At 44.5% G+C, this 13,620-nt stretch overlaps 1 protein-coding gene across 6 annotated transcripts in view; it reads right to left on the bottom strand.

Annotated features, from left to right (window-relative positions):
- Nucleotides 1-4,011: 4,011 nt before the first annotated feature.
- The window catches only part of samd4a (sterile alpha motif domain containing 4A), a 41,094-nt gene continuing 31,485 nt past the window's right edge, over nucleotides 4,012-13,620 (bottom strand). For all 6 annotated transcript variants that reach the window (XM_018727321.2, XM_018727317.2, XM_029258680.1 and 3 more), the window contains 3 exons: nucleotides 11,633-11,759; nucleotides 10,341-10,424; nucleotides 4,012-5,500 (listed from right to left, as the gene is read on the bottom strand). In XM_018727321.2, coding sequence (XP_018582837.1) covers nucleotides 5,472-5,500; nucleotides 10,341-10,424; nucleotides 11,633-11,759 — 240 coding nt within the window. In that variant the 3' untranslated portion in view covers nucleotides 4,012-5,471. The remainder of the gene's footprint in view (nucleotides 5,501-10,340; nucleotides 10,425-11,632; nucleotides 11,760-13,620) is intronic.

Consider the following 13,620-nt stretch of genomic DNA (forward strand, 5'->3'; position numbering starts at 1 on the left):
ATCTGTCTGATGAAATCCTAAAAGGTGAAAGAGTATGAAGGAAGAAATAAAACTGGTATGACAAACATACACAGCTACATTTTTTGTTTTCATTGTCTCAAAATTAAACAATATTTAAATTCAACTATTAGATGTTGTTCTGCATGATACACAATTTTAAATGGGTAGTGTCTTAAGCATTTCACTTGTCTGAGATTGTACTGAGTTTGGGACCAGGAAACAAGCTTTTGTCTTTTTCCACTGGACCATCATGGTGCCCAATAATGGTAACTGCAAACTGAAAGTGAAACTGAGAATGGAAAGGGATTCAATTAATCTCTTCTTGCCTTCCATTCAAGGAAGGTCAGCTGGTATTTGAAACATTCATTTTTACTTTGCTGTGGTCTTAGTGAGAATGGAAGTAGTACATGTCCATTACATACCAAGTCTAACAACACATTTAAAAATTATTCTTTAATACTTTTTTGTCTGTGGTTGTCACATTGACATCAGATGCTTAACAGACTCCACAAAACAGGACATTCATTCAATTCTACAATTGTACACATACCCACAGCCTCTCTCACACACACACACACACACACACCCACCCATACAGCACTCCTGTCATAGCCACAAAATGCTCCCATACAACAAAAATAAAACTTTTCATTGCAGAATTCTAGAGGTTCATATGACAGCAGTGGCATTTCCATGGAAAGTTGTTGGACTGAGCAAAAACACCAAAGCAGGAAGAAATACTAACTGTAGAGTTTAAAATTTGAGGCAAAACACAGTATGAGCCTGAGACTCAGGACCCTCTTGAATGGGAAGGTCTCCACTTTCAAAAGCATTGTTTTGAAGCTGGAACTCAAAGTGCGCTAGTACATTAAACTCCAGAGTAAATTCAGTGTTTGTAAACTTCATAAACAGCTTTAAATTGTTTCTCACTGTAGATAGGTGTACACTCAATTCTCCATGGAAACCCTATTAGGCCGTCATACTGACACATGGACTTCATATCCTAAGATAACTTGTAACCACATTTTGAAGTGTAAATACTGACACCCCACCCTTGATGCACTTTTTTTTTTTTTTAAGAGGCTTTTCAACAGACCTTCTGACAGGTGTCAGAAGCAATAGGCCAAGTGACAGCACACTGGTACACTTTCAGAGAAGACATATATACACAAAGTTAGACACATATACGCACACATTCATATACCTGTTTCTTGCAGAAACTGGTTTATGTATAACTTCATCTCAACAAGGAGTACCTACAGAGCATGTATCATGTTGAGCTAACGACAAGTCAGCGAGAGAAAGCTGTCCGCTTATTGTCCTGAAACACAAAGTCACTTATGTCAGATAGCTCGGATGCACAATTTTGCCATTATCACCACCGACAGAGCTATAATGCTTTGCTTCTGTACTATTATTTAAAACTCATATAAAATCATTTACATATTAGCTAAATGTCCGAGTACAAAAAAGGCACTGCCATTTTTTTTATTCTAAATACGACTTCCAGCCTTTCGCATGCATGTCTACAATATAAATACCTTGTTTCCTTTCTGCCCCCCCATTTTCTTTAACCATTTCACAAGCATACACACACAGGGTCCTGTGCATGCATGTAAGCCTGCTGGCAATACATATGTTGGCTCTTGAGATTAATTAAAACAAAAATCGTGCATGTTAAAGCAGTACTACATCTTTACAGTACAGACACTTGGTTTAGAAAAGCAACATTTGACCAACAATGACACTTCAACTTTGTATGCACATTAACGCAAACAAAGCCAAAAACAAACTATTGTCTTCATTTACACACAGACGGGCAGACACAGACACACAAAATGTGGAATACACAAGAGCGATTCACTGTTCATACTGTAATTGCACAGCATCGCTTTTAAGAGCCCTCAGAACTCAAAGTAAATAGGGTAAATGTCTACGGAGGACCTGCCACTCCAGACAGCAAGACATCACCACCACTTAACAGCAATGATTTGTTTGCTAATATTTTACGTTGCATTCTCATTAACATGTGGGACTGCTGCTGTTGTAGAAAGGTGGCCTTGATCTTAGGACAACAGGCCCAGCGGGGGGGGCGGCATTGGGGCACAGCGAGAAAGATGGCCATAACTGAACACAACTACAATGGTGATATTTCCATGTCTTACAATAATCTCTACTGCTTTTGTCATCAAGTGATGCAAGAATTGTTGTTATTTGGTGACTATCCTACTGTTTCAATTTACTGGTAATGAGTAGCTTTCAATCACTGCCTGAAGTGCACACAAGTATAAAGGCAAACACCACATTTTAAATAATAATAATAATAATAATATATATATATATATATAAAAAGGTATTCTTGGCCTTGGGTTGCCAGTAACCAAGCATTAATAAGTGAATATAAAGGCAAAATAATGATACGTCTCTGCTATAAATTGAGCGATTATAGTTAAAAACAAACAAAAAAATAACTATGTTAATATTTGAGATGTACTTATGGTCACCAGCCATAGCAAGTTAATATATATATTTTGTATATATAATACATAAATACATCTAATGAATACTAAAGTCACATCTGCAACAGTAATAGAAAAAGAATAAATAATCACGATTTCAGCAAATTTATATGGCAGCAACATTAAGTGGCTGTAACTAAAATGTAAATCTAAGATCTCTGATAAGATTATTTGTGTCAAAAGAATATTTAATGCCACTTAATGAAGACAAACTATGCTTAAAGTAATGCTAAAAATTAACACACTGCATTTTTGCCATGCAGCTTTAGGCATTAAAATGTCCCCCCCCCACTCCAAATGCCTAAGAGAGGACCAAAATCTTAACTACGCAACGCAGCTCAAAACTTCTCTGCCTAAAACTTGATGCGGTTTTTATGTACAGTGTTGCACTCGAAGCCTTGGCCTAAACTAAATGAACACTGGCAGCTCATTGTGAGGCTGGCATAGCACAGACACACTCCTGATTTCCTGTGCATAACTACAATATTGTCATCTGGTTACGTCCGATGAATATTTTACCTCCCCACTATCACCACTTTTTGTCAACGTAAGTGGAGGGCCAGCTGGGAGGTACAGCACATTGGCACTTGTAGGAAAAACTTCAATCATTTTCCTTTGGACAGTACAGAACTGACACTGATAAGGATGATTAAGAACACTGAACCGGGTTACACAACTAAAAAACAGTGTCAGAGAGAAAGGCACGGTGCAGAGGAAAGATTTATGACTGAAAATCTAAAAACAAACAAAAAAAAAAAATAAAAAAAATAAATGTGGCACTGATACAGAGCATCTGTCTGCCTGAGATCAGGTCAGTGGCATCACAGAAGAGGGGCAAATTTTCATTTGCATGAATCCACCTCCATCACCACTCTGACTATCATATCCTCTGTGTAATAATTTAACAATATCCATGTGAAAATATATTGCACAGACTGGCATTGCCTTTGGAATCCACACTGAAATAACAATGCACAAAGCAGGAAATTATAAAGAATCAAACTTCAATGTCCTTTACAATATAGGACAGTAACCTGCATACACTTGACAGTGAAAACCTCAGAAAACCCATTACATGAAAACTAAAGATCCTTGTCATACAGCAAATGGAAATAATTTAAGTAGAAGTACAGCTGTCGTCAAAATTAACAGCAAATATAAAACAAATTGTAAAACAGAAACCTAAAATACAATGCTAATCGAATTCAAAATAAAGGAAAAACTAAGTGTGTTAAGACAAAACTGGAATTAAACAAGATCTGAAGTGTAGATTAGTTTGCGGTGCCAAAGAATTCAGAGACGTGCGGTTGCACTTCCAAACTTGGCCACCAGGGGGAACTAAAAACCGCTGGAAAAGCGCTCTGCATACACAATCTTCATGGTAGGGGGTATCAAAAATCATTGCTAAAAAGCATCATTTTGCATTCACCTAACCTACATGGAACTACTTAGATGAGAAAACCGCAAAATAAGCTTTTTTTTTAAAAAAAAAAAAAAAAAAAAAAAAAAAAAAAAGACATGCTTCACATGAGGTCACTGTCCTCCACTTGTCGACAATTAGCACCTGTTCAAACATGCACTGTCCATCTACATTTACATTTCTCAGCCTACCTGAAACCCCTCCAGCCCTGCATCTAACAAGATGCTATTCTAATCTTTCACATCTACCATACCAATGCTCTCTAACCACCTTAAAACAAGTCAATTTTTCACCACATGCAGATCAAACTTCACTGAAATTTTACGACTAACCAGGAGAGAAGGAAAAAAAAAAAAAGTGCAATTTACTGTATACCTTAAAAGATCACAGCAAATGGGAATGAAAATCAAAGACCCTATTGTAGCATTTTTCTGTGTGTGAAAACTTTAATCCCATATTTGGGTCTAATTCACATTTTCCCCCTACAGTACTTACATACCATCTTCCCAAGGAATGACAGACTGAAGCTGGCAGGAACATGTCCTATGAAATATAACCTCAGCATCATTTCCTTTTCCTCCTGCTTCTTCCTTTCCAACTTCTTCCTCATAGCATTTGTTTCCTTTGGCAACTTCCTTTTTATCCTTTCTTCGTCTTGGTGTTCCCTACCTACGCTTCCCTTAAACCCATGCGACACCCGAGTGGGCTCCCTCAGCTCCTCCGCAAGTAGGCAAAACAATGATGAATGCTACAGTAGGAAATGATAATCACGTGCTTAGGAAGGGGGGGAGGAAGAAAAAAAAAAAAGGTAGCATTCATACCTGAAAGCCATAAATGTTTCAGTACCCTCAATTGTATCATATGTAAACAATATGTTTTATTGCCTTCTTCTGCCCTCAGAACAAAGCCTTCCTCACTCAGAAAGCAAACAAATTAACCAACAAAGCGAACAAATCAACTGCTTCAGTCATTTGTTGGTTTGGTTGTTGTTTGGCTTTGGATTGAGCTGCGGCTCCTTTCTCTAACGTGGCAGGCTTCGCCTGGACCATCCCTCTGTCCACCCGCCCGACTGCCCACCTGCCTGCCCAAAGGATTACCGACCCTTTGTGATGGCCGCTGCTCAGCAGGGTCTTCAGACCATCTCAACATTCACCCTCTGAGTTCTTGGAGGAGGAGGCTTCTCCACTTCCTGTTGTTGTTTTGGTTCGTTTTTCAAAAAAAAACTAAATTTTACAGCAAAGACCTTAGTTTTGTCTTAAACTTTGTTTTCTCCTCTCCAAAACCTCAGATTTTGTAAACACATTTTTTGTTCACAAAATGTAGTGAATGATAATTACAAAGTGAATTATCGTGCCAATGTGGAGCCCTTTGTGAAATGGCAAATTAGTCCCCCCCCCTTTCCTTTCTTGGACTCCCCCCCCCCCTACACACCACAGCGGCTGGCTGCTGGCAAGCGGACCTTTGTGACCTTGGGGTGACCCTGTCTCTGGCTCACAGCCATCACTTTCCCTCTGGGTCTCCTTGCACCATACTCAGATTGTTGACGTCCGGTCAACTCCGTCTGCAAAGATGAGAAGACCAAAGAAATGAACCAAAACACACTACTTTTTTTTTTGCAAAACACAAGCTCATTCATTGTTTAATAATCCTTTATGATAAGCTCTCACACAAGAAGTCTGAACAAATGTATTAAACAAGAAAAATGTAAGCATTCAGAACAATTACCAGTGGAATTCTTGCTTGGGCATATGTGTTATAAAATACTACCAAATACTATAACTGACATTTTCACTAAAATGTTCAACAGTGATTAAGGAAATTTGCACTAGTACCCTCTTAAGTTACTGATGTATGACTACATGAACAGATGTGGCAGAAACACATATTTTACACATTGTCATTTTATTATGCCTACTACAAGGCCCACTTGTCAGGAAGCCATACACGTATTTGCAGTATATGACTAGGCACCACTACAAAGTGCAGATAAATTGAGGTACATTTCAGAGCCCTGCCACATGCCATTTTTAGCTTCCTCTCTGCTCACAGAGGCTGCTGCCTCAGCCGCAGTTTGAGAACTCCACTAAAAGGTCTGCACTGGGACAGCGGTAGCAGGAGGGACCATTTCCTGTGCGGCGAGGAGGAACCGGGCCTGTTTCTGCCGGGTATGGCGGGTTCGCCGGGGGGGGGGGGGGGGGTGCAGAACACTGGCTGATCTGTTGGATGTGGTCGGCGGCAGGACGCAGGAGCGCTGCCGCGTCTGGCATTCCTGAACGCACCGCAGTGCCGCCTGCCCACAGGTCCGCGCCTCTGCTCCACACTCCCGCCCCAGCACCTCGCATACAAAGCTGCACTTGTCCACCGGTACACGCTGAGAACTGAGAGGCCCTGTCTCTTCCTTAGTCGACACAGGGGAAGCTAACTATTCAGAGGAAAACTCCGTTTTGCATGGGAACCGTGACTGGTTTAATCCATACATTTTTTTTCTGGGTCTCTCTTGGTAACATGCTGTACTCTCACAGAATTTTAAGTTTTTTTTTTTTTTTTTTTAAATTTATGATTGCTACGTTGCTTGTCACATTTCACTGCTTTTGCAGGAGTACTATGAAGTGACTTATGTTGAATTAAGTCAAGATAACTGAAGACATGAAATGCTCCTTAGATTGCAAAATTGAAACTGCACTTTAGAGTACATTGTACAGTTAGGTTAGTATACCCCAAAATTAATCTCTAAAGCTGAATTGTAAATCTGAATTCATTATCCATGACCTATTTTAAAAACTGAGCAGTATGACTAACTTTTTTTTTTTTTTTATATAAAAAATAAGAGGGGAAAACCCTTCCTATATCGGGGCCTTGGCGTGGCAGAAGGGCTTGCGTGATCTAGGGATCTCCAGAGCTAAGTCGTCGCTCCTGGTAGGGTCTCCCAAGGCGAACAGGTCTGGAGTGAAGATCCAGACTAACACGGTCCAAAAACCTCCATGGAAAAAGTAAACAGGAGATTGACCCTATTCCAGGCAGGGTAAACATCGGGACCTGCCCCTGGAGCCAGGCCTGGGGGTAGTGTTCCTAGGTGAGTGCCTAGTGGCTGGGCAGCCCACGTAGCCCAGCCGGGCTCAGCCCGAAAAGGCATCGTGGGGTGGGGGGGGCATGTGGGCCCACCACCTGCAAGGTCCAGCATGGAGGTCGGGTGCAATGTATACCTGGCGGCGGGAGGGGGCGGGGAGGCGCATGGCGTCGTAGCCCCTCGCGACGGAAACTGGCTCTTGGTACGTGGAATGTCACCTCACTTGGGGGGAAGGAGCCGGAACTGGTGTGGGAGGTTGAGAAATACCAACTAGATATAGTTGGGCTCACCTCTACTCACAGTGTTGGCTCTGGAACCAAACTCCTTGACAGGGGGTGGTCCCTCTCCTACTCAGGAGTTGCACGAGGTGAGAGGTCCCGGGCGGGTGTGGGGATAGTCACAAGCCCCCGGCTGGCTGCTATACAGTTGGCGTTTGCCCTGGTGGACGAGAGGGTCGCCTCAATGCGACTTAGGGTCGCAGAGAGGAAAACTTTGACTGTTGTGTATGCTTATTCACCAACAGCAGCTCAGAGTATTCGGCCTTCCTGGAGAAGGTGAGTGGGGTTCTGGACAGGGCCCCACCTACAGAATCCATAATCCTGCTGGGGAACTTCAACGCTCATGTTGGTAATGACTGGGAAATCTGGCGGGTGGTGATTGAGAAGAATGGCTTGCCCAATCTGAACCTGAATGGTGAAATGTTATTGGACTTCTGTGCTAGTCATGGTTTGTCCATAACAAACACCATGTTCGAACACAAGGAAGCTCATAAGTGTACTTGGTACCAGAGTTCCTTGGGTCAAAGGTCAATGATAGACTTTGTAGTCGTTTCTTCTGACTTGAGGCCACATGTTCTGGATGCTTGGGTGAAGAGAGGTTCTGACCTGTCAACTGATCACCATCTAGTGGTGGGTTGGATCAGATGGCGGGGAAAACTGATGGACAGACCCAGTAGGCCCAGGCGTTTAATGAGGGTGTGCTGGGAACAACTGTCAGAGGACCTTGTCTGGAATGATTTTAACTTGCACCTCCGGGAGAGCTTCTCCCATGTCCTGGAGGAGGGAAGGGACATGGAGTCTGAATGGACCCTGTTCAAAATCTCCATTATGGAAGCAGCCAGGCACAGCTGTGGCCAAAAGCTTGTTGGGTTGCCGCCCTGGCTGGCACCAAGAACCCAATGGTGGACACTGGTGGTGAGGGAAGCCATCAAGCTTAAGAAGGAGGCCTTTAGGGCCTGGTTGGCTCTGGGGACTCCTGACTCAGCAGACAGGTACCGGCAGGTGAAAAAGGCAGCAGCGACTGTGGTTGCGGAAGCAAAATCCGGGGCATAGGAGGAGTTTGGAGAGGACATGGAAAACGACTATTGGTCGGCTTCAAAGAGGTTCTGGAGAACCATCTGACAGCTCAGAGGGGTCAGAGGAGTTTCACTCAGGCTGTGTTTAGCAGGAGTGGAGAAACTCTGACCTCTGATGAAGACATTGTTGGGAGGTGGAAGAAGCACTTTGAAGAACTCTTAAACCCGTGTGATATGCTTCCCTTACAGGAGTCAGGGCCAGAGGCTTTCGGGCTGTCAGATTCCATTTCCCTGATGGAAGTCACTGAGGTAGTTGGTAAGCTCCACAGTGGCAAAGCACCAGGGGTGGATGAGATCCGCCCGGAAATGCTTAAGGCCCTGGATGTTGCAGGGTTGTCATGGTTGACATGCCTCTGCAATGTTGCATGGACCTCGGGGACAGTGCCCTTGGATTGGCAAACTGGGGTTGTGGTCCCTATCTTTAAGAAAGGGGACCAGAGTGTGTGCCAACTATCGGGGCATCACACTTCTCAGCCTCCCTGGGAAAGTCTATGCTGGGCTGCTGGAGAGGAGGCTCCGGCCAATAGTTGAACCTCAGATTGAAGAGGAGCAATGCAGATTCTGCCCTGGCCATGGAACAGTGGACCAGCTTTTTACCCTCTCACAGATAATTGAAGGGGAATGGAAATTTGCTAATCCAGTCTACATGTGTTTTGTGGACTTGGAAAAGGCCTATGACCGTGTTCCCCGGGAAATTCTGTGGGAGGTGCTTCGGGAGTACGGGGTACCGGGGCCACTACTGCGGGCCATTCGGTCCTCGTACATACGGAGCGAAAGCTGTGTCTGCATACTCGGCATTAAGTCAAGCCTATTCAGTGTGAGTGTTGGACTCCGCCAAGGTTGTGCCTTGTCTCCACTCCCTGTTTGTGGTTTTCATGGACAGGATATCAAGGCGCAGTCGAGGTCAGGAGGGCATTCTGCGTGGGAGTCGGAAGGTGACGTCTCTTTTTTGCGGATGACGTTATCCTTTTGGCACTGTCACACGGTTGCCTCCAGCATGCGCTGGAACGGTTTGCAGCTTAGTGTGAAGCGGTGGGGATGAGGATCAGCACCTCAAAGTCCAAGTCCATAGTTCTCTCATGGAAAAGGATGGTATGCCCCCTCCAGGTAAGGGGAGAGCTTTTGCACGAGGTGGAGGAGTTCAAGTATCTTGGGGTCTTGTTCACGAGTGAGGGAAGGAGGGAGCGCAAGACCGGCCGCAGACTGGGAGCAGCGGCAGCAGTAATGGGGTTGCTGTACCGGACTGTAGTGGTGAAGGGGGAGCTGAGCCATAAGGCGAAGCTCTCCATTTACCGGTCAATCTACGTCCCTACCCTCACCTATGGTCATCAACTTTGGGTGATGACCGAAAGAATAAGATCGCGGATACAAGAGACCAAAATGAGTTTTCTCTGCAGGGTGTTGGGACTCACTCTCCGTGACAGGGTGAGGAGTTTGGACATCCAGGAGGAGCTCGGAGTAGAGCCGCTACTCCTCCACATTGAGAGGAGCCAGTTAAGGTGGTTCAGGCATCTGATAAGGATGCCCCCTGGGCACCTCCCTTTGGAGGTATACCAGGCACGGCTAACTGGGATAAGGCCCTGAGGTCGGCCCAGGGCCCGCTGGAGGGATTATATCTCACAGATGGCCTAGGAAAGGCTGGGGATCCCCCAGGTTGAGCTGGAGGAAGCTCCGGGGGACGGGGCGGCTGGGCCTCTCTGCTCTCCCTGCTGCCACCGCGACCCTTTTAGGACAAGCGGGACAGAAGATGAGATGAGATAAAGGGGAGAAGTAAATTTCGGTTGTGAGGTACAGCTGACAAAAATCAAAAAGGATTTTACCTCAACACAGATGCACATGTAACTATCTGCCTACTGAAGTTCTGCCTGAGCTACCAAGAGAGATGAGAAAATGTGACTGTCAATAAATAGGATGAGGAGTGAAGGACAGGAGTGAGGACTTCTAATTAAACCTTGGACACCTGAGCAGTGTGGACCTTACCTCCCAAAGCATGTTCTGTCATACTCAGGCACAGAGACTCAAGGCGGTTGTTGATGTCAGGTTCTGTTACCGCTACCTGGAGATCTGGATGATGAGAACAGTGCATGTTCAGAAGAGTCATAAAAATACACACACACACACACACACACACACACACACACAGTTCAACATACATAATCCTTGATGATGACAACAAAATTGTGATCAGCACTGATCACTGTCATGGAACCCAGTAAACCGTTTACTTTGACCATAGGCTAGCCTCTTGCATTGAACTGCTTAGAATATCACAAAACTTATCAGGAGAAAGTAAAATCAAGATTTCAAATTCCCAAAATATCCTTTCACAGTAAGCGTCATTCAGCCACTTGTGCAACATTACCTGATTAAATTGCAGAATCAATGGCATATGGCGCGCGCACGCGCACACACACACACACACACACACACACTCTACACAACCGCTGCCCTTGTCTAAATGATCTCTGAGAACGGGCCCTGTGCTCTCCCTGCTCCTCATCCTGATCGCATCACTGGAATAGCCTTAAGCGGTCTTGCCTTTAGCTGAGTCAACACAGGCTGGGCTTTGAAAATCCCTTGTGGGGAGGAAGAGCTGAGTTAAGCATTCGCTAGCTGGACGGAACAGTCAACCTGCTATTTTTAGGCATCCGAACCCCACCCCCCGACTGATGCCTGTGATTCAATCAATCCATTAATCTGACTAGCTTTGGAGGAAGAAGGGGGTGGTGGGTGGGAATGTGGACTGTCCTTTCCCAGTGGCATACTCTGGCTAGGGTCCAGTCCCAGCAACCCCTGGCTGCATGTGTTGTGTTTGTAACTACAGGGCTGTCAACTACAGCAGGGAGGGAGAGTGAGTCAAGAAAGAGCAAGCGAGCGAGCGACCGACCGAGAGAGCGAGCAAGCAAGTGGGAGTGTATGCGCGTGCCAGGGTGTCCCAGCACCCAGTATAAAGGGGTCCATTGTAGCTACAGAGCACAGTGCCCCTTCTCTTACTCACACTGCAAATTTCTCCTTTCCTAAATGCTCCCTCCTAACTTCTCCTGGGGTTGGGGGGTGAATAACAATTCTTTATCAAAACAAAGCCACATCATGTTCTAGCTAATTTCTCCCTCCCTCCACCCTCTAAATCCATAGCCAGGACACAGGAAATAAAGGTAACTGAAATATGGCAGATTTTTTTAAAAATCTGAATTCATTTTATATGCAAGCTGTATTTCTGAACTCAACTGATTTGCAACACAAACATTTCGGCCACTGACAGAACTGCTTACCAGTGTTCTGGAACATGACCATGGTGTGTGGCGTGGTGTGGACAGGCAGCGAGCGGGTGCGCTGGACCGAACTGTGGGTCCGGCTGGGCATGCTATTACTGCCCCCTGGGTTGGCGAACCACAGGCCCTGGGGGGAGGGGGGGGACAGAAACAAGATCAACGCTGGTGAGATACCCTGCACAGCCTAAACTACAACTATAGCCACATAAACTCTCCCTCCTGTTCAATTAAGGCACCTTTAATAGTTAAAAGGACAGCAGAAACAGATAACTTGGAAGACCTTAAGAGAACCTTAATGATGTAGATTCCTTACAGAGCATGCGTGTCTCAGAGACCTAACTGAACATTGCTATTCAGTGTTTGTCTTGGGTCTCTTAAGGAAGTCACCATGAAATGTCCAAAGAGAAACTAAATTAGGCCTTTAACAAATAGACAGGAGTGGACAAGTGGTCCATTTAAGACCTGCCTTTACTCATCTGTTCCAACATCTTTGAGTGTTGAATCCAAAATGGTCTAGATGTTGTTGTTCCTTCCGACCCATGCAGGCTGTTTTCCCAACTTACATTACACTTTGACACATTAAGGGGGCTAAAGTCTGCACACTGCCATCATCATTTCCTCAAATAATGAAACAAATCATGCAATGAGCAACAGGTCTACTGGTCAAAGGGAAAAGCCCAAAAAAAAAAAAAAAAAACTACATTCCAGCATACAAATAAAAGTCGAAAAAGCTTAAAAGTAAAAAAAAAAAAAAGGGTTTTTAAACAGAAAAGTGAATGCTTTGGTGTCATTACATTGGAAACACACACAGAAAACCAGGGAACAAGGAAGGTGAATTCAATGCAGTGTATAACAGCTCTAATAATTAGATTTATTTATGCAGCAGATGCTCTTCTCCAAAGCAACTTCCAATTAACTATGCACTGTTCTCAGCCCACACATCTTATTCACTAAGGTGACTTACACTGCTAGATACACTACTTACAATGGGTCACTCTACCACACATCAGTGTAACACACTGTCATTGAAACACTACTGATGAACCTGAACAGCAAGTGTTTGGACTGCTGGAGGAAGCCAGAGCACCCGGAGGAAACCCACACAGACATGGGGAGAACATGCAAACTTCACAGACCGAGCAGGGATTGAACCCATGTGCTCTTGCACCACCCAGGTGCTGAGAGACAGCAGCGCCACTCGCTGTGCCACCGCTGTGCCATTCATATTTAAAGTGTAGCTTTGATGTTTTAAGATGTATTTTCAAATTTGTACTCAATTATATTTCAGCTACTGATACTTTTTTTTTTAACCCTGTGATTTTTTTTTTTTTTGCATCATGAGTGTTCCCCCCACAAATATTTTGTGTTACTGCTAAAACGTACTTAACTGAGGAGTTACAAGCATTCGCTTCACAAGTTATTCTACACATGAATTATGTAGATATCCACAGAGCAGATCAACTGTGCTCAGCGCACTGCCTTCTGTACACAGAACCTTCAAATTTGTCTCTGTGCAGCCCTTCCCAGCCCTCCCCTACAGAGGAATAGGGAAAAACAGGAAATGCCTGTGCACTGTTCTCACTGCCTCCAACTAGTTCCCTCACTCGGTGCCTTTGCCCCGACTCTGAGCCCCGTGCCCCTCCCACCACTGCCTCACGCCCCTCCTCTTGCTCCACATCCCCTCAGAGTGACTCACACTTCCCCCCCCTCTGCCTCCAATCCAAAAGCTCAGTAGTGTCAAGGAAAATGCTGGAATTTCCTCCTATTGTAAGGATGCCTAGAAAAATGTTTGAGCAGACATGCAAGAATGCCAGGTTATCATTACAGCTAAAACCAGATCCTCAACTGTTCCATTTTGCAGTGTTGCAGGAATTCTGGTATGTTTTAAATTGTCTGTGGCTCTATCCACTTGACTGAGCAATAACATTTTTCACACAGTCTGTAAGAATCTAGGAGAAAAATCAGGGCCTTAAATATGATCACATGCC

The sequence above is a fragment of the Scleropages formosus genome, chromosome 15 (assembly GCF_900964775.1).
Source record: "Scleropages formosus chromosome 15, fSclFor1.1, whole genome shotgun sequence".
In the NCBI taxonomy this organism is placed as follows: domain Eukaryota; kingdom Metazoa; phylum Chordata; class Actinopteri; order Osteoglossiformes; family Osteoglossidae; genus Scleropages; species Scleropages formosus.